Here is a 20803-nt window from a genome sequence, read left to right as displayed (position 1 = left end):
CCTCCGTTTCCTCCTCTGTAAAATAGAACCTATCTCATGGGGGAAGTGTGGGTAAAGCTCTCGGCATAGAACCTGGCACATAGCAAGTCCTCGGTAAATTATCATCATCACTCTTTAGCTATGGGCCTTAGTGAGTGCCTTATTTGTAAAAGGGACAGGATATCTGCCTTATGTAACTAACTAGGATGCATAAGAAGGCACTTTCAATACAGCATCACAGCCTGTATAATAAATATGAGCATGATTATCCTTTTCCTATAACTACACTAAAGCAATTCTGGGGGGTCTCAAAAGTGTGCTTATCTGGCTGCAGATTTATGTCCTGATTTAGAGATGCCTGGAGCTGTTGCAGGAGCCAGAACACATGGGAAATAGTGTAAAAGCTGCTAGAAACAACGGTCCTGTCCTGACTGTCATCTTCCTGCTGCTGCTGCAAATGGCTTTGAGATTTGGCTTCTTCTGCTGTAAGGTGCTTGCACTGGAAGGTGGTGAGTGCCATCCTCAGCTCTTGTTGGAGTGAATCCTTGATAATTCATCCAATCTGGAGATTTTATTGCTCCTTTGCTTCTAGTCTCTGGCACCCACCAGGCCACCTAACCATGAGAGGGCAAACTGAAGTATCGATAGTAAAAGGGAGTGAAGTTCAAACTTGTCAGTTTTGCTTAATCATTGCTTAGCCTTGATCATTACTTAGAAAAAGTTGAAAATATCGTTTAAAAAACAGTTTGTATTGTTTTTGGAAATTGATTTCAATCATCTGTCAAAGCCCAGGAGTACAATTCTATCAGTGATCCAGCAATAGAATAGGCTTTCCCTTTAGATCCTGAAGGCTGGCTTTAAAGGGGCTCCTAGTTTCCATTTATCTTGATGTGTATCTGTGACACCTCCCAGCATAAATCCAGCAGCTCATCTGGTGAAGAGGATACAAGAACATTGTTCACAGCAGCAAATATGTTTAAATTTTTCCACAGTCTGAGCAAAGCTATTGCCCTTGACTATATTTTCATAAATGAGCTCTACCAGACGTTGCTTTCCTCATCTCCAGGTACAGTAGCAATTAGTCAATTCAGCTCGATCCAGGGCTTACCTTCATGAAGGAAACAAACTTTTGAAAGTGTAGCTCAATTTGAAGGATTCTATCAAGGCACCTGGAAGGGGCCAAGAGTGCATTGTTTTTAAGGATCGTTTGCCCTGGGACACTGCCAACACACTCTAAAGTGGGCAGCCTTTCTCCAGTAAGCTGCTCTTTTCTGAGTACTTGGGAAATTGCTAAAGGCATCAGTATTTATAGGTCATCTGTGGCAGGTGGGAGATAGCTTTCTCCCTCTCTCTCTCTCTCTCTCTCTCCCTCTCTGTCCCTCCATCCTTCCCTCCCTCCCCCCTCCCCATTTCAGAGTTGTTGTTTAGTTGCACTTTGTTAGTTTTTGGTTTTTGTGGAACCATATTCTAGATTCAGAAAGTAGGTCCTCCGTCTAAAAGGCACTTGCTGAATAAATGTTTGTTGGACAGATGAGTAAGTGAAAGAAAGAATAAAGGGTGAGGTGATTGACTGTTGTTGGCAAAAGGTAGTGACTTGACACTTGGCCACTAAATTTTTCGCCAATGCTGAAGATGAGGACAAAATTACTGCTGTCCTTCAGCTCAGGACTCATGCTTCACAGGTCCTGCTTATGAAGGGGGATGGGAGGGGAAGGGGTGGATAGACACTGTCCTTTATTAAGCATCAACTATGGGCGTGGCAGTGTTAGGACACTCGATGTATGTTATCTCGTTTGAGCCTCATGACAATTCTGTGAGGTTTTATTACCTCTATGTTACAGATGAGGAAATGGAGGCTCAGAGTGGTCCAGTGTATTGTTCTAAATCACACAGCTGGTTCCAAAGCCAATATTCTAGTTTGCACTCTTGCATGCTGCTTCTTATACGCACACGTTAAATGCACAAAAAGCCCCATATTCCCAAGGTTCTCCCAATATTTAGAGTGTAAGTGTTTAACCTTCCGATTAAAATATATATATATTCATTCATATTCACACGAATTGAAAAAGTCATGGGGCCGGGAGAGGGAAGACAGCTTAGGTTTGCTTCCCACACTGACTATTTGGATGTCTCCCTGAATCCAGGAGATTTTAACTTCAAGTGTGTATTAACAACAGCTTGAGACCCAGGTGCTATTAAGACAGCTTTTGTCCAGACTTTATTGATCTCTCTGAGGTCAGCATGTTGTGACCAGAGCACGAGTAACTAGAAGTGACTGTTGGCCTGTCGCTGTAACACGGTATCCCCTGTGGGAGGGAAGATACCATAGTGTGTGAGACTTCTGCATCCACTGAGTCGATGGCTGTATTTGGTTTCACATGAGATGGGGCTCAGGGCACAAGGCGTGGGATGGGGTGTCGGTTATTGCTGTGTCTGCCTTCTCTCCAATGGCATGATCATGTCCCCCTTTCCCACATTGGCAACTCTGAGATGGAAAAAAGAGGCCAGGACCTGTCTCCAGATTTCGATTCTCTGGTCTCCTGCTCGAGAGAGAAGGTGCAGGGGAGGATAAGAGAATGGGGAGGGAGAGAGAGACAGAGAGTACCCAACTGGGCTGCAATCCCCCATTAAGCCGCATAGAATCACATCCTCTCTTCAGCCTCTAATCGTAAATCCCCAACCCACCAGATACATCACTGACTGGTATGCCATGATGGTTCTGAGAAACTGAGAATCCCTGGCTTGAAAGTTTTAAGTATTGTATTACTTTTTATTGTAGACACAGCAACATAACTAAATTAAAGGAAATTTAAATTTTAATTCAGCAAACCAGTCATCATCCACTACCGTAACCCAGTGAGAATTTCCACCTTTGTACAGGATCAGGCCTGCTTGAACAGTTATTTCTGGTTTTCTCCACTGTTACTTTTTTTTTCTCATTAATTAATTTATTTATTAATTTATTAATTTATTTTTGGCTGCATTGGGTCTTCGTTGCTGCACACGGGCTTTCTCTAGTTGCCGCGAGCAGGGGACACTCTTCGTTGCGGTGAGCAGGTTTCTTATTGTAGTGGCTTCTCTTGTTGCGGAGCATGGACTCTAGGCACACGGGCTTCAACAGTTGTGGCAAACAGGCTCAGTAATTGTGGCTCACAGGCTCTACAGCGCTGGATCAATAGTTGTGGCACACGGGATTAGCTGCTCCGTGGCATGTGGGATCTTCCCGGACCAGGGCTCAAACCCATGTCTCCTGCATTGGCAGGTGGATTCTTAACCACTGCGCTAACAGGGAAGTCCTCCACTGTTACTTTTTTTTAAAAAGAACTTCCTGTGATGATGTTCACTCTTTCTGCAATAGGTTGAATCCCTCAGACTTGGCATTGAACCTTCCCTCTTTGGCCCCTAGAGATCATGTGTTTACAGTTCAAGGAACTCACTTCAGTCTTGCCTTTAAGGAATAGTCCAGTTGTCTGGGTTTGTTCAGGTAAATAAAGTAGCAGCAGCAGAAGTACTAACAGTAATAGTAGTAGTAGTGATAATAATAATAATAATAATAATGGAAGCTTACACTAATAGTATTCTATAAGTATTATATTATGTAAGTATTGTATATTTAATCCTCCTATGAGATAGATGGGCTATCACTGTCTGTATATTACAACTGAGGAAACTGATGCCCAGAGAAGTTAAAGAACTAGCCAAAGGCACACAGCTAGTGAGCGGTGAAACCAGAACGCAAATCCATGCTGTCTTGCTCCAAAGAGAGTATAGAGTGAACACAAATATAATTCTGTGCTTCTAAGAAGTTGATTCTCCATGAGTAATAAGAAGTAATTATAGCAGAACATGCTAGTATGTTGTGGAGAAAGAATCTAAGCAAAGAATAACATTCACACCTTTCAGACACTCGCGGTATCAAACCCTCTTGCTCTTCGTTGCTTTTGCTTTAATTGGAGCCTTATTCACCTTCATCTGGAAATCTCCTCTCTCCAGTACAGAAGCCACCAGCCACGTGAGATTACTGAGAGCTTGAAATGAGACTCATCCAAGAGGAGATGTGCCGTAAGGGGAAAACCAACACTGGGTTTCAAAGACTTGGTGTGAAAAAAAGCGTGTCAAATACCTCATTAATAATTTTCAAAATCTTGATTGCATGTTAAAATATATTAAAATTAATACCATCTGTTTATTTTTGCAGTGTGACTATAAGAAAATTTAAAATTATATATGTGACTTGCATTCTATTTCTACTGGACGTCAACACTCTAGATTTACTGATTTTATATCTTTCTCCTTTCAGTTCTGGAGACTTCATGATGGGTTTGCCCTTCAGGACTGGTTTTGGTCATTTTGGGCTTAAAAGTCAGCTTTAAGCTACTAAGCTTACTGTACTTAGTTCATTGATCTAAGTGAGGGCTGTTCATACTCATTCAAGGAGGTGATGAGGAAAACCTTTTCTTTTGTCTGTTTAGCCCCTGATTCCCTCAGAAATTAAATCTCCTGGACAAGGACCTGGTAGCCACCCTGCCCTGTGAGCCCACAGTTGATCTTTCCTTTTAAATTGGGATGTGCACAGGCAGAGCAAAGAGTTCTTCATTTTTCTGTCCATGGGCTAGTTATGGAATTCCAAGTCGCCTTTGAAATGTTTTAGGAAACAATGCAGACTGTTCACCGACACTTTCATCTGCTAGAGGACCTAAAGCATCAATCATACTGTAGTTGTCAGCAACCTCTTAAACGTCACGGATCCAGAAAGAAGTCACAGCCTCGACTATTGAGGAACTTGGGACATTCAGGGGGAGGCGGACTTGCTGACCTATTAGGAAATAACGAAGACTGAGTAACTAGAGCCAGATTGTGTGGCTCAGCCTCGAAAATCAAAATAAAGCCAGAGAACGGGGTGGGGGGTGGGGGGAGCCGCATGGGCTGCATGCGTGGGGAAGACTTTCTGAATGAAGGCTGTAGGCCTGGAGGGCTTAGTAGGTTGCAGATCGTTCTAAGGTGAAGGCTGTAGGTATGGGAAGAAATGGGCATGACACTGCCAGGGGACACGTCTGGGAGGGGTGGGGGGAGCCCCTGGGGACCAGTCACATGTAAGTGTAAGTGAGCTGGGGGGCAGGGATAGATGATAGGGGCCCGTAGCCTGGGCTTGATTCGGGGGAAGCTGATGGTAAGTTCTCGATGGGGCAAAACAGAGCTGGATGATGAAAACCCCAGGCTTATTGCTCTCAGGGACCACCAGAAATTTTCTCATCTCCTGTTTGCCTAAGTGTGGAAGTCGGTACATTGGCACAGCGTTAAAGCTATTCAATATACAATTATGTAGCACCTACCTTTTGCCGGGCACCTTATTTATTTATTTATTTTTAAACATCTTTATTGGAGTATAATTGCTTTACAATGGTGTGTTAGTTTCTGCTTTATAACAAAGTGAATCAGTTATACATATACATATGTTCCCATATCTCTTCCCTCTTGCATCTCCCTCCCTCCCACCCTCCCTATCCCACCCCTCTAGGTGGTCACAAAGCACCGAGCTGATCTCCCTGTGCTATGCGGCTGCTTCCCACTAGCTATCTATTTTACATTTGGTAGTGTATATATGTCCATGACACTCTCTCACCCTGTCACATCTCACCCCTCCCCCTCCCCATATCCTCAAGTCCATTCTCTAGTAGGTCTGTGTCTTTATTCCCGTCTTCAGGCACCTTATTTTTAAATAAACACATAATTCTAAAATAAATACAACGTTACATGATGGCAAGTAAAGCTGTGTCCCACTTATAGTTATCAATTTAAAGAAGCATATTAAGCTCATGATACTGTGAAAGGCAGGTGGATATAACAAAAATCTTAAAGGTTTTCATGTTCTGCATTACAGATGGGCAACTGAGGCTCCAGAGGCCCCAGGTCTTCACACAGCAGGTTTATCTAAGAGTGGCGTGCAGGGTGGGATGGAAAATGGGGAGAGAGTGGCAAAGAGGCCAATTAGCCAACTGTTTAGGAGTGAAGTGAAGACTCTTTAGGAGTCTTGAGAAGTGGTGAGAATGGAGAGGAAACCTGAGAGCCACTGGTTAGACCGTTGTTCAGGCAGCTGTTTCATGTGTCTGTTTATCTCTCTGTGTACTTGGTTGATCTGCGATGCTCATTTAGGGTTCAGACTCCTAGTGCGTCTGATTGTTCTGTTGCTGAGCGTGGGCAGATGCCGAGAGGTAACTCATAATCCAGTGCTGACATTTATTGAGCCTTAGAGTGGGCCACATCCTGTGCGATGTCTCTGTCTTTCCTCACAATAACTCCATAACGTATCTGCCGTTATTCCCCCTCTTTTACAGATGAGGGAACCAAGGCTCAGAGAGGTAAGGTAATTTACCAAAAGTCACACAGCTGGGAGTCAAATCCGAGTGTGACTGACCTCCAAGCCTTTAGCCACTGCATATACTGCCTCATCATTGATTGACTCTAATGACTTTTGACAGCATCTTCTGCTGTTTCTCACTTCTCTCCCTCATTTAACCTGGAGTGTGAGTTTCTGTAACTTAGCTTAGAATTTGATTCCTTTCTCTAAGCATCAGAAACAACAGAAATTCACCAGCCCCTAAACCCCATTTTTAACCCCTGTGTGGCATATTTTATATATCTTTATTCTATGGTTTATATCATCATTAAAGTGGCTCTACTTGGCCCTTTAAAAAGCTAATTAATCACTAAATATAGACCACAAGTTGTTCTTTTCAACCCCCTGCGTGTCTCTTTCCCCCCATTGTGAGATGCCATCTGGTGCTATGAGCTCATGCTTTTTGTGTTCCTTTTCAGAGAGCCAGATTCATTGCTCTCTAAACCCGGAAAGCCAGTTCATTTCAAAGTTCGCATGCATGGCTTTGAAAACATTTGCATCTAATGCCTCCTTGTGGATTTTCACAGTATCACTCTTCAACACATCGCATGGCATTTCTGTCTTTACCACCTTCTATGTATATATGTATACTCGTCTTTTTATCAAAAGGACTTAATTTGTCTTTGGCAAATTAAGCAACTAGAGGTCTTTTCTGGTGTGAGTTTTGTCAAGTTTCACTTTGTCAGTTTTACATGTGTGCTGTAGGAAGCCAAAACTTAATAGTATACTTTACTCTTCGAATCTGTTTGACTTTCTGCTTTAACAGTGGAACAAGTGTTTAAGAATAAGGAAATAAAAGAGCTAATGGCAGGCGTCTGACACTACAGCTGATCTGTCCTTTACTCCATCTTTCTCTTCCAATTCTGCCTGAAGTCTCTAATCATCTTCCAAGGGAGTAGAGCACCAGGGCTGTAGAGCATTTTCTTGCAAACGCAAGAGAGGAGCTCTGGGTTCCCTACCACACTCCCAGGCTTTGGGACCTTTGGGTTACTGCTTGTTACTCTCCAATCCAGACCTTGTCACTCTTCCCACTTCCTTTTTCTTCTCATTTCAAGTTCTTGGCAGTTTAAATTTAACGTGGGAGCCTACTGGGGAAGGAAACGTAATTTGGTGATGTGTGCACTGCTTACCTCATTCCTGGCACACGTGTGGCGCTCTCCTGGGGGAGCAGGAGAGCACTGGGCTGGCCGGCCGCCCGCCTCCTTTCTGTTACTCTCTCTGTCCACTGGGATCACGCCTGTTCCCAGCAAGGGGCGGAGGAGGAGACGGGCTCTGAGAGTGTTAGCAATGATGTCAAGGGACCACATATTTCCCTAGCACAGGAGTGGGTGGAAGGCCTGCCCCGCTGAGTCCGAGAGGAGAATTTCTCCCCAATCCAAACCCTGTCTCTAGAATTAAGTAGCTTCCATGAGATGCAGGAAGGATGAAGCCACTAAGTCAGCCACGAGCCAATCCAGTCTCCAAATAATGTGTGTTGAAAGGTATGGATAATATACAAACAGAAGGCTCAGTTAGGTATCAGCTTTGTTTCCAAAAGAGCATATGTTTGTACTAAACTGAAAAAATTTGTTTTTCACTTCAAACTGATAGTTCATTTACTAACTGCGGTTCTCAAACTTATGGTTACCAGAGGGGAAGGGTGGGGGGAGAGGGATAGATTGGGAGTTTGGGACTGACTTGTACACCGTGCTATGTTTAAAATAAAATGCCTTTCCATGACATAAAAAAAAGCTGCAGTTCTCACTACCCACAGAATTAAGATGCATTTCTAAAAGCGTAAGGATTTCTAACTTTCCTGAGTGAGCATTATACAAAGTTTGGGTAACACCATATATGTTAAAAGCTTGGTTACTGCTTTGCACTGTGGCCTTGGGCTAGTTACTTAACCTCTCGGAGCTTCAGATTTTTCTACCTGCCTAATGGAGCTAATAATACCTATTTCATATCTAGCTCATAGGGGATTTTGGTGAGTATCAAATGGATTTTGTCAAATGATTTTTTTTTTTTGGCATCTATGAGGTGATTTCTGTGCTTTATTCTATCGATCAGGTATATTACATTAATTCATCTTCATATGTTGAACCAACCTTACATTCCTGGCATAAATCCCATTTGGTCGTGATGTACAGTCCTTTTTATATGTTGCTGAATTCACTTTGCTAGTACTTTGTTGAGGACTTCTGACTACATATTCATAAGAAGTATTTTGTAATATTCTTTTCTTGTGTTACCTTTGTTTTTTGTATCAGGGCAATACTGGCCTCATACAGTGATTTGGGAATTGTTCCCTCCTCTTATGTTTTTTTTTTTTTTTTTAAATTTTATTGCATTTTATTTATTTATTTATTTATTTATTTTTAATTTTTTTAATATTTATTTTTGGCTGTGTTGGGTCTTCGTTTCTGTGCGAGGGCTTTCTCTAGTTGCGGCAAGTGGGGGCCACTCTTCATCGCGGTGCGCGGGCCTCTCACTGTCGCGGCCTCTCTCGTTGTGGAGCACAGGCTCCAGACGCGCAGGCTCAGTACTTGTGGCGCACGGGCCTAGTTGCTCCGCGGCATGTGGGATCTTCCCAGACCAGGGCTCGAACCCGTGTCCCCTGCATTGGCAGGCAGATTCTCAACCACTGCGCCACCAGGGAAGCCCATGTTTTTGTTTTTTTTGAAGAGTTTATGAAACATTGTTAATTTGTCTTTAAACATTTGGTAAAATTCACCAGTGAAGCTCCCTGGTCCTGGACTTTTCTTTGTGGGAATTTTTTTACTAAGTTAATTACTAACTCATTCTCTTTACTTGATATAGATCTGTTTAAATGTTCTATTTCTTCTTGAGTCAGTCTTGGTAATTTGTGTCTTTCTAGGAAGTTCTCATTTAATCTGTATTATCTAATTTGTTGGCATATAATTTTTTCACAGTATTCTCTTATACTGCTTTTTATTTCTGTAAGACGGTTAGTAATGTTTTCTGTTTCATTCCTGATTGTAAGACGGTTAGTAATGTCTTCTGTTTCATTCCTGATTTTAATAACTTGAGTCTTCTCTCTTTATCTTAAATGGTCTAGATAAAGATTTGTCAATTTTATTAATGTTTTCAAAGAACCAAGTTTTGTTTTTTTTAATTTTCCTTATTTTTCTAGTCCCTGCTTCATTTATTTCCACTCTAATTATGTAATCTCTCTCCTTCTGCTTTGGGTTTAGTTTGTTCTTCTCTTTTTAATTTCTTCAGGTGGAAAGTTAGGCTATTGATTTGATACTTTCTCTTTTAATGTAGGCATTTGCAGGTATAAATTTCCCGGTAAGCACTGCTTTAGCTGCATCCTGTAAATTTTCATATATTGTGATTTTGTTTTCATTAATCTCGAAGTGTTTTTAAATTTCCTTTGTGATTTCTTTTTGACGCATTGGTTGTTTAGAAGTGTGTTACTTAATTTCCACAAATTTCTGAATTTCCAAAATTTCCTTCTGTTATTGATTTCTAATTTCACTGTATTGTGGTCAGAGATCATACTTTGTATGACTTTCTTTTAAATTTATTGAGATTTGTTTTATTGCCTAAAATATGGGGTATGCTGGGGAGTGTTCTATTTGCACTTGAAAATTATGTATATTCTGCTGTTTGGTGGAGTGGTCTATAGATGTCTGTTTTGTCTAGTTGGTTTACAGTGTTGTTCAAATCTTCTGTTTCCTTGTTGACCTTCTATCTAGTTGTTCCACCGTTATTGAAAGTGGAGTACTGAAGTCTCCAACTATTATTGTTGAATTGTCTATTTCTTCCTTTAAGTCTGTCAGTTTTTTCAAGTATTTTGGGGCTTTGTTGGTAAGTGGATAAAATATGTTTATAGTTGTTATATCTTCTTAGTGGATTGACCTTTTTATCACTATAAAATGTCTTTCTTTGTCTCTAATAACAATTTTGGTCTTAAAGTCTATTTTGTCTGATGTTAGTATAGCTATTCCATCTCTCTTTTGGTGACTGTTTTCATGGTATATCTTTTTCCATCCTTTTGCTTCCAACCTACTCGCATCTTTGAATCTAAAGTGTGTCTCTAGTGGACATCACATAGTTGGATCATGTTGTTTTGTCTATAATGCCAATCTCTGCTTTTGGTTGGAGTGTTTGGTCTATTTATATTTTCGTCCATTTATGTTTACCTGTGTTGTAACATTACAAATGTTCTTTGTTTCTTCATGTGGATTCAGTTACTGTCCTTTCATTCAGCCTGAAGGACTCCCTTTAGTATTTCTTGTAGGGTAGATCTGCTAGTGACGCATTCTCTCAGTTTTTGTTTAACTGGAAATGTCTTCATTTTCCCTTCATTTCTGAAGGATAGCTTTGCTGCATATAGAATTCTTGGTTGAGAATCTTTCTTTCAGTGCTTTGAATATGTCATTCCACTCCCTTTGACCTCCCTGTTTTCTGATGAGAAATCAGTGTCTAATCTTCTGAGGAGCTCTTATACATGATACATTACTTTTTTTCTTGCCATTTTCAAGATTCTCTGTCTTTGGTTTTCAACAGTCTGGGTATGGATCCCTTTGAGTTTATCCTATTTGTACTTCATCAAACTTCTTAGATGTGTAGATTCATGTTTTTCATCAAATTTAGGAAGTTTTTGACAACTGTTTCTTCAAATATTCTTTTTGCTCCCTTTTCCCTTTCCTCCTTTTTGGGACTCCCATTATACTCCTCAGACTGGATAATCTCAATTGATCTGTCTTCAAGTTTGCTGATTCTTTTTTCTGCCTGCTCAAAATTTTGTTGAGCCCCTCTAGTAAATTTTTAAATTTCCATTATTATACTTTTCAACTTCAGAATTTCTATTTGGTTTTTTTTCTGTCTCTTTTCGTACTTTCCATCACTTTACTGATACTCTCTATTTGGTGAGACATCATTCTCACACTTGTCTTTAGTTCCTTGGACATGGTTTCCTTTAGTTCATTGAACATATTTAAAACAGTTGATATAAAGTCTTGGGTAGGGACTTCCTTGGTGGTCCGTAGTTGAGGCTCCGTGCTTCCACTGCAGGGGGTGCAGGTTCGATCCCTGGTCGGGGAACTAAGATTCCACATGCCGCCCGGAAAGTCTTGGTTAGGTAAATCCAATGTCTGGGCTTCTTCAATGACAGTTTCTATGGACTGACATTTTTCTTCTATGTAGGAGCCTTTTTCTGTGTATGTTTTATACTTTTTAATTGAAACTGGACATTTAAAATAATATAGCAACTCTGGAAATTAGATTCTCCCTCCTCCTCAGGGTTTGTTACTGTTTTTGTGTTGTTGTTTGTTCCTTTAGTGACTCTACTGAACTAATTCTGTAAAGTTGGTATCCTTTGTCATATGTGGGCCCTGAAGTCTCTGCTTGGCTAGCTTAGTGGGAAGCTAATGATTGGACAGAAGTGTTCTTAACTGCCTGGAACCAATACGTCCCCCAGTCTTTGCCAATGGGCTCTGTGTGTGTGTTGGGGCATGTGTTGAACTCTACTTTAGCCTTCACTTCCTGCTTACACAGAGCCTCAAGGTTAGCCTGAGGATGAGTATCAAGTGGAATGACAGTTTTGAAAAACACAAATGAGAGCTATTAATGCAGCCTGTTATCTTTTATTATTCTCAGACCAGATCATTTGCTCTTTGTAAGCACAGGCATTTTCTGACTCATAAACACATAACTTATATGTAAACACCAAACTTATATGCCTTAGACCTCACAACCACTGCCAGGGGCCTATGTTGAAAAAACAAAGAGAAAAATAAAAAGAGCTGTGAGCTTTTAGAGAATCTGTGGTTTCATAAGGAAAAAAAAAAAAGCTTCCAAAAAAGCAGAGATAGTCTTGGGTAGTGTTTCTCAGCTGCCTGCATCAGCATTACTTGGGATGTTTTGTTAAAAGTCAGGTTCCTGGCTCCATCCCAAATCTTTTGAGTCAGAATATCTTGGGTTGGGTCCAGGAGTCTACATTTTAAACTAGCTCCCCAGGTGATTCTTATGCATACTGATGATTGAGAAACAAGGGAGATGATCCTGTAGGTGCCTTCACATCAGGGACTAAGCGGCTCATGACGTAAACCGTGCTCAAATACTACTCTCCCCTTTCAGTGCCTGATTTCTTAAAAATTTCACTTTATTAGTTACATTTACTCAAATTCCACCAATTAGAGATTTATTTGCATCTATGAGAATATTTTTTAACAGCTTCTGGAGTTAAAGGATTAACATTTACTCACAGCTCTTTTAAAATTAACCTAATCAGATTGCATTTATCCAAACAGCTGGCCAAGGTGATTTACAAGGAAAGAAGGAAGTTTTGTTTTGTTTTAATTTGACAGGAAGATAGATACTTTCATGGGATTCAGAAGACTTGAGGAGAAAAATAGGCCTGTGTTAATTTATGCAATAAAAGCATGGATTGAGAGGGAAGGTAGGAGAAGATACTAGATAAAGCAGTGGGTACTTGCCCATTTCAAAATAGTGTGCATACAACCAGAAAAGGGAGGAAAAAAATTTCTTTCTCCTTTCTACTTTTAATATTACCCGTTCTCTTAGAACCTAGAATTCAGATCAGTAAAATGTGTATTAAGGAATTATATCAGCTGCTGTAGGGCTACTTAGGCTCTTGTGGGCTGTCTGGAGACCTAATCACTATTTAAACCACCACGTAGAAGGCTCTCTATTGAAAAATGTCTTCTGGTTTCCAAATAACACACTTCCTGATATACTTTTTGATTCAGCCCATTTGAGAGTTTGAGGTTGGATCAAATTTGGATGCGTGAAATTTATCTGTGTTAAAATTCCAAGCTGATTTCTCCCAATCATCTGTATACTTTTAGGCCATTTCTCCTTGAGGAGTTTTGTGTTTAGTTAATACAAATTCAACATTGAAAAAACAATTAGGGGAGTTTAGATTCTTATCAAATTTAATACATTCAAAAATGAAACATGATTTAAAAAATTATTTCATGTTTTGGGTCTTTACTACTCTGACTTGTCTCTATTAATGAGACTAATCAAGAGATTCCTATCCCCTGCCCCTTCAACCCAGTTTAGGATGCATTATCCTGCCTTCAGTTTCCAGAATTCTATTACAAATGAACAGACTAGTAAATCACATTTCTTATTTTCTTCAAGGTATTGCACAGCGATGTACAGCTATCAAGTACCACTTTTCTCAGCCGATACGCTTACGAAACATTCCTTTCAATTTGACCAAGACAATTCAGCAAGATGAATGGCACCTGCTTCGTGAGTATTTCTGGGAAAGGGTCAAAGAGGGTCAGAGAGGAAATGGTGTCTTTCTGAACAAAAAGCCTTCCCACCAGCCCTTTCAGATTTGGACTGAAAGATGCTGTGCTGATCCTACGTGGGCCTCTGGGCCCCATCCAACTTGGTCAGAGACTCAGAGAGTCATTTCACTGTGCCATGGTCACAACTTGTTTGCAGATCAGATGTGTCAGAGTCAGGCGTGGTGCTTTGTGAGACAGTGCAGTGAGCGTGTCTGTCCTGGTGGCATCGGTATACAAGCCACCTCCTGAGTGCATTCTTTACCAAGCCATGCGGTACAAGGCCCTGATCTGGCGCTTGTCTTAGTCAACCAAGGAGACTATACCTTAGGTGTGTTATTTTAGTTTTCTTTATCCAATATTCATTTTAGTTACTGTGTCTGTTTCAGACCTTGGTATTTCTTCTAAAATATCTTTATGAGTGTATGTTGTAATTTTCTCAGAAGGTGTCTGTTATCTCCACATCCCGATGGCAGGAACTATCTTTTTTTACTGTCAGGAAAATGTGAAACTGTAGAAAGGATTCTGCAGTGTGATACCAAAGAGGACTGGTATTTACCTGAAAACTGTCGATTCATGTTGCCTAGGGATAGATAATTCAGGAAAGCAAAAAACTAGGCCTAATCCTTTTTAGTGTTTACCCTAATCAGAGGTTGACATTGTCATTTCCAATGCAATCGACTCAAGGACTTCAGTGATCTTGTTTGGTGACCAAAGTCACTACAGGAAGCCAAGTAGAGTTTCATTTTGTAAAGTCAAGTCTCTCTACAGATCAAACGGCTCTATTTTGAATCTCAAACACGTAAATGGAAGCTCTTAAGATATTGCCCACAGCAGTGGTATAATATTATAAATATTATGATTGGCAAATTTAGGACTTGGAAAGTCATTGGCTAAAATGTGGTTTATTTCTGAATAGTATGACTTCCTGAAAATTATTTCTTGCTGGCTGATCTTAATGGTCATTTCTCAGCAGATCTTAGTTAGAGCCTTATCTAAGTGTTCTTACATCTTAATTCTTTATGAGCATGTTTGGAGTTCTTTGCCTTAATCATCTATGCAGAAAGCCACATAGTCACTGGTTTTAGGCAAGAAAAGATCATCACAGGGTCCTGAAAAAGAACCTTTTCTCTTTACTCTAAGAGTTGGTACCCTGTTACTGCCCAGCAAGACAGTACTGAGCATTCTGCTCTTAATCCTCTCTGAGGTTCTCATGGAAAGATGCTTTCAGCGGTCTCAGGCATGGCTTTTCCCAAGAAAGTCACACTGGGTGATCTGCACCATGTTTACCAGATAAGCTTAGCATATCCGGTACTAAGGCAAATCCCATGTGGATTATATCTGAACCTTGTGCCTTTTAATGGCCATAGAAAGTAAAACTTGAACCACAGGGAGTTCAGGAGGTTGTGAGAGAATGGTGACTGAGCTATGATTACATTGGATGTCTCAAAACGACTTACACCTTAATATTAAACAGCCCCTTTAAATGATCAGTGCCCGTGACCCCCTAGCTCTGTGGTGGTCTACACTGCCCCTTCTAGGCTGCAATGCCCTGCTTCCGTTTAGATGCTCTGAGCTAGAAATGAGAAATCCCTTTAAAAGAAAGGGATGGACCACGTGTGACAAGGGCAAGACTGAAAGCTGCCGTGACCCACCCTGTGTGCATCATCCTGAGTTGCCAGAGGCCACAGGAACACACAGTGTCGTGGCGGCTGCCTGGGCACCTTCGTAGAGCAGCCCACACTCACACAGCGGGGTGTGCCACTCGCCTTGGCTCCATGTGTGCACAGGTGTGCACATTCCACCTTGCCTAGACCTGTTGGCTGGCTTCAGTGGTAGACTTATGTTTGGGATCTGTTGCTCTCAGAAAGATCAGAGAAATTTAGCTCACGAATTTTAAAATCATCTTCATTCAAAAAAAAAAAAGAGGGAGAGAAATAGAAAGAAAAAGCAAAATAGCAGGAGGGTGGGCAACTGGAGTGGAAGTGTTCCCATACATCCAGCCAGACCATCTCCTGGTTTGGCCTAGAAGGTGGGCCAGGGCCTGGGTTCCTGGCCCAGTGATCACAGTCGTGTTTTTGTGATAGACCAAACTTCTCGTGTGTACAGTGGGGCCTGGCCCACGGGAACAGCCTTTTCTCAACCTGGGTACTTGGGAGCTTGGGTTGTAGGGCCTATGTTTAAGGGAAGAGGGTCTTAATGAGTAGATGTCTTATATGTGCATCTTGGGCCCTATTTCAGTTACAATTGCCTTCACTTTCTCAAATCCTTTTTGAAAATAGGCAGGAGGAAATATAACTTAAAAATAAAGTAATTGGCATCCTTGGTGCGCAGGTAAAACCATATTTCACTATAGCTCAGTTTTCAGGCTCTTTCCCTGAAGTCAGATTAATTACAGCCACTACAGTGGTGGTGACCTATGATTCTGTTGCTCTTTGAAGGATAATAAAGGTCTTTTGCAAACCTTCCTCACTTTCAGTTTACTAAGTAACTTGTTACCTATTACCCTTGTTTACCCTGGTGTCCGCTGGTCTATTTTCTACTTGATACGGACTTCTCCATGGACTCAGGGAGGGTAGATGCTGACCCCTCAACTTTGTTACACCCCATCTGTCCTCTTATGAAATACCTAGGAAGTTTATTTCCTAAATCACCGTGACCCTGAAGACCCTACACCTGTCCATGTAACGTATTAGTTTTCACAATGTATACAAAGCTCTTTATTCTCGAATTTTCAATAACTCTCCTTCTTCTGCTTATTATTTTGAATGTTTGTGTTTTGAGATTAGATTTAAGAAGAATCACTGCTGGCTTCCTGGGCATGGCTGTGGCCGTCCTGCTCTGTGGCTGCATTGTGGCCATGGTCAGCTTCTTCTGGGAGGAAAGCCTGACCCAGCATGTCGCCGGACTCCTTTTCCTCATGACAGGTACGCAGAACACCTCTGACACCTCTCCCAGCAAAAGCAAAGGCCGCTCTGCAGGCAGCTAGCTTCACTTTGTTATCTCTCCATGAATTTTGTTTTCACTTGTGAGAAGAGCAACCAAAAGGTCATTTGGCTTTGGTGGGCAATACAGAATTTAAAGAAAACAACAGTGTTAAAAACGCAGCCCTGATTTCCCCACTGTGGCCCGTTATAAGGTTAGATGGAAATGTCTTGGGTTTAATCTCCATATGAGGCAGGTCTGATTTTTCTGTCCCATTCTTTCCTATTGTGCCCCTAACCCTGGCGTGGACTCTTGGCAAACATGGGCCATTGCTTCTCAGGAGCCCTCCGGGAGAGGGTGATAGCTCAGCACAGCCCATGCCTCTGGGCTGAAGGTCAACTCAAAGTCTGTTTCTTAGTGATGGAGTCATTGGTGTCATTTTTACACACAAAACATTCATTCATTTCACTCCACAGATATTTTGTGAGGACTTACTATGGACCAGGCACTTCTCTACATACTAAAGACACATAATGATGAAGGCAGACAAAATCCTTCTCCCTTTCTGTTGTGGGGAGACACGAATAATAATTTGTGATAGCGATAAAAGCTGTGAGGAAGATAAACGAGGTGGCGGGCGTAGGGGACCCTCTTCCACATAGGGAGGGCGCTGCGGGCAGAGGAAGGAACGGTGCCAAGGCCTAAGGCAGGGATGGCTTGACGTATGTGTTTCGAGCCACAGAGAGACCAGTGTGGCCGGAGAGCAGGGAAGGAAAGGACAGCATCCCATGAGGTGGAGAAGCAGGCAGTGGCTTGGATTTTAATCTAAGGGTGGTGGAAGCCACCAGAAGGTTTTACGCCGAGGCGTGACTTGCTGTTAAATCAGGAGATTGGAAGGGGGTGTGTGGAGACACGACTATGGTCTTTTCGATTGTCGGGTGAAGAACATTTTTGTCTAAGAAGGAGTCAGCAGCTGAGTTGATGGCTGAAATTGACTGAAGGTGGCTACGGGGAAGAAATCTTTCCTCCTGCTTTTTCCCAGAAAATCGTGTCTGTGATTAGTGAATGCCAAGTTAACAGTTTCACAAAGTACGCAGAGCATCAGGGGTAACAGTACTCTAGATGTGCAGCCGTTTTGAATAGGCTTATTTCTGCTTCTCTGGAGTTCTGTTACTCAAACGACCACGACTGGGGTTTCCGGCACTGCTCGCTGTCACGGTCACTCACTCAAGCCCGTGTTCACTGGAGGCTGCGGGACCCCTCGGTGACTGGCACCATTTTCTCTGTCTTTCAGGGCTGACAGGTAGGTGGTGCTTTGCCTTCTGATTGGTCAGCCAGTCAGCTTCTGTAACCCAATTCACAGACAGAGGTCCTTCCTTCCTTCTAAGTCCTGTGGGCCCCTTTCCGAGCCCATGAGACGGCGCTGTGACCGGCCGTGGCCTGGAATAACGTGATCATTGTAAGCACCCGGCAGAGCATTCAGAAGTCACCCGGCCCTTGAATAATTCTTAGCAGAAAACCAACTTAAGTTTTCCAGACTTGGGTGAATACACAGAGGCTGCAGGACTGTAGCCCAGGCAGGCTAAAATTCTAGTTCCTGAGGTTTTGGAGGAGGATTTGAACCTTCAAGACCAGCCACTGGGAGGGTGCCTGCCTAAAGGATTCATTAAAATCCAAAGTGTAGGGACTTCCCTGGTGGCGCAGCGGTTAAGACTCCACGCTCCCAATGCAGGGGGTCCAGGTTCGATCTCTGGTCAGGGAACTAGATCCCGCATGCCGCAACTAAGAGCCTGCACGCAGCAGCGAAGACCCGGCACAGCCAAATAAATAAATGAATAAATATTAAAAAAAAAAATCCAGGGTGTAGAATGAACAGGTGAGGGTGTCAAAGAATCAGAGAGGCCTGTGCTGCCCAGGGGATGTCTTTAAGCTTAATGGTCATGAAATATCTCCCCCCATTTTCTTGCCTTCCTTTATTAGTTGGGCCCCCATTTTTCTAACTCTTGTCCTCATATACATCAAAGAAGTATTCACGACCCCCCAGCCCTGGAAAGGCCCCACATAGCATCCTCAGGAAAATGAAAGGAGCTGAGGGCCAGACAAAAGCCTCAGTAGTAGTAGTTTTTAAAGGACCCTTGTAATGTGGGTAATGCATGAATAATTTAGGACGCTCTTAGATATCAAACAATTGTTGGCATGAAAATAAATCACAGGACCATAAAAGTCAGGCTCAGTGAGCGTTTCTTGGGAGGCAGAGGGGCTGGTTTCGTTTTAAATGAAAGGAGGGTGGGAGTTCAGTCTTGCGTTGGCTCAGAGGAGAGCTAGGAGCTGAGTTTCCTCAGCCAGCCCCACCTTCCCCTGCTCAGCCCTCATTCCTGAGCCATCTGTGTAACTCTGGGCCAGACTGGCTCAGGGCTCAGCAGGATTTATCATCAAAAGCCCCTGTGCAACTGTTAAAAACAAAACAAGCAGAACAATAGCCACAGTAGCAAAAACCCACTGCAACCCCAAAACACCCTAAACTTATAAACTTGAAGTTTGATGACCAGTCCGGAAGGGTGGACAGACCTACCACATAACACTGGCTTTTTTTTTTTTTTTTTTTTTGCTTTTGATTGCCCAAACAACATGTTTTTTTGGAATAAAGGGAAAACCCACTTATAGATCTCACCATCTGAAAAATTAGTTGTTAAAATATTTTCCTTATCCTGGACCAAATCTTGCCCAAGTCTTTTTCTCACTAAAAACAACAAAAGGGAGAGAAGTGGCTGTGGTTCTAAAAGGGTAGCTCAGGGCATCCTTGTGATGGAAATGGCCTGTGTCTGGACTGTGATGGTGACCACGTAATCTGCACACGTGGTGACATTCCGTGGAACGAAGTGCACACACACACACACAAGTGAGTGAGTGCATGTAAAAATGGTGAAATCGGAATAAGGTGGATGGATTGTATCATCGTAAGTTTCCTGGTTGTGCTATTATACTAGAGTTGTGCAAGACGTTACTATTCGGGGAAATTGGGTGAAAGGTATACAGGATCTCACTGTGTTCTCTCTTTCAACTGCATGTGAATCTACAATTATTTCAAAATAAAAATTTAAAAGAAAACAACAACAACAACAAAGAAAAAGGAAAGAAAAAATGTTTGCCACCATCATCACATGGAAAGTATTGAATATTTCGTTTTCTGGGCTTCCGTTTAACATCATACTGTAAGCATTCCTGGTGGCCTTATATTGTTCTGTGTTCGGTTTTTAATAGCTTTTAATAGCTGCATGCTCTTCCATGCAGTAGATTTGCCACTTTGTGTTCCCTTACTGTGGGATTTAGGGAGGTTTGTTTCATTTTTGCTACTACGAATAATCCCTTTCCATTTCCTTTGTAAACACCGAGATAACTATGTTAATCCATTGCATGAGATAAATTAGCTGTAGGACCTTCCCACGTAGCAGCAGGAGATGAGAGCAAATAAGGGTTAAAAGAATTGATTTTAATGAAGCAGAAGTGTCTTCAGCAGTCGGCATCACCCCACAGATTTTTGATGCTAAACTTAGCCTCTTCTAAGGCGCTGGCATCTTCATTCTGTACCTGAATTTATTAGCCAAACCTTCAATGAAGATCATCAGTGATGTGACAGTTTGAGATGTTAAAATGGAAACCTGGAAACAATCTCTCTCCTTATGCCTTATTGCATACTGACAGCTCTTGATTACCCACACGCGGAGTAGCAGGGCTGCTGACTGTCACTTCGCATCCCTAATTCCCTGGGGCCTCTCAAGGGGTCCTCCAGCAGGGCCAGGGGCACAGAGCCTCAAATGTAGCCTTTTGACCTCATGTCCTCTGAAGTTACACACACACCGTCACGGAGGCATACCCAGAGGACTAAGGGAATAAGTAAGACTCATGATCCAACAGTGAGGGGCTGCCCTTTACCAGACCACACTGCCTTCAGGCACTGCGAGTGAGTATTTCCAGCAGCTTTAAATGATGCATTATTGCTGTTGTGCTAGGATGATGATTATCATTTGTTAGAAATATAAATATTTTAAAAGGTTAATTTATTCAATGCAAATATTTTTAAATACAATTTTTATGTCTCCGTAGTAGGGTTTTAATTACCTTTTAATATACTGGGAGTCTCAAAAATTGGATAAAGCTTGGTCCTCCCTTGATGAGGGCCTCCATTCCCCTTCGTAGGCTGTGCCCTGAGTGGCCACTGCCGACGAGGCAGGGC

At 42.1% G+C, this 20803-nt stretch overlaps 1 protein-coding gene across 2 annotated transcripts in view; it reads left to right on the top strand.

Annotated features, from left to right (window-relative positions):
- TMEM178A (transmembrane protein 178A) overlaps positions 1 to 20803 on the top strand; it is a 49154-nt gene that overhangs the window by 22169 nt on the left and 6182 nt on the right. Inside the window, exons 1-3 of one of the 2 annotated variants that reach the window (XM_082427861.1) lie at positions 350 to 488; positions 13493 to 13606; positions 16434 to 16571. In XM_082427861.1, coding sequence (XP_082283987.1) covers positions 365 to 488; positions 13493 to 13606; positions 16434 to 16571 — 376 coding nt within the window. In that variant the 5' untranslated portion in view covers positions 350 to 364. Of the gene's footprint in view, positions 1 to 349; positions 489 to 13492; positions 13607 to 16433; positions 16572 to 20803 lie in introns of those variants that run through there. The other variant, XM_082427860.1, reaches the window with a different exon arrangement.

This window comes from Balaenoptera physalus (assembly GCF_965194825.1).
Source record: "Balaenoptera physalus genome assembly, chromosome: 15".
NCBI classification, from domain to species: Eukaryota; Metazoa; Chordata; class Mammalia; order Artiodactyla; family Balaenopteridae; genus Balaenoptera; species Balaenoptera physalus.
The sequence above is the reverse complement of the archived record's forward strand: the minus strand, read 5'-3'. Positions and strand labels throughout refer to the sequence as shown.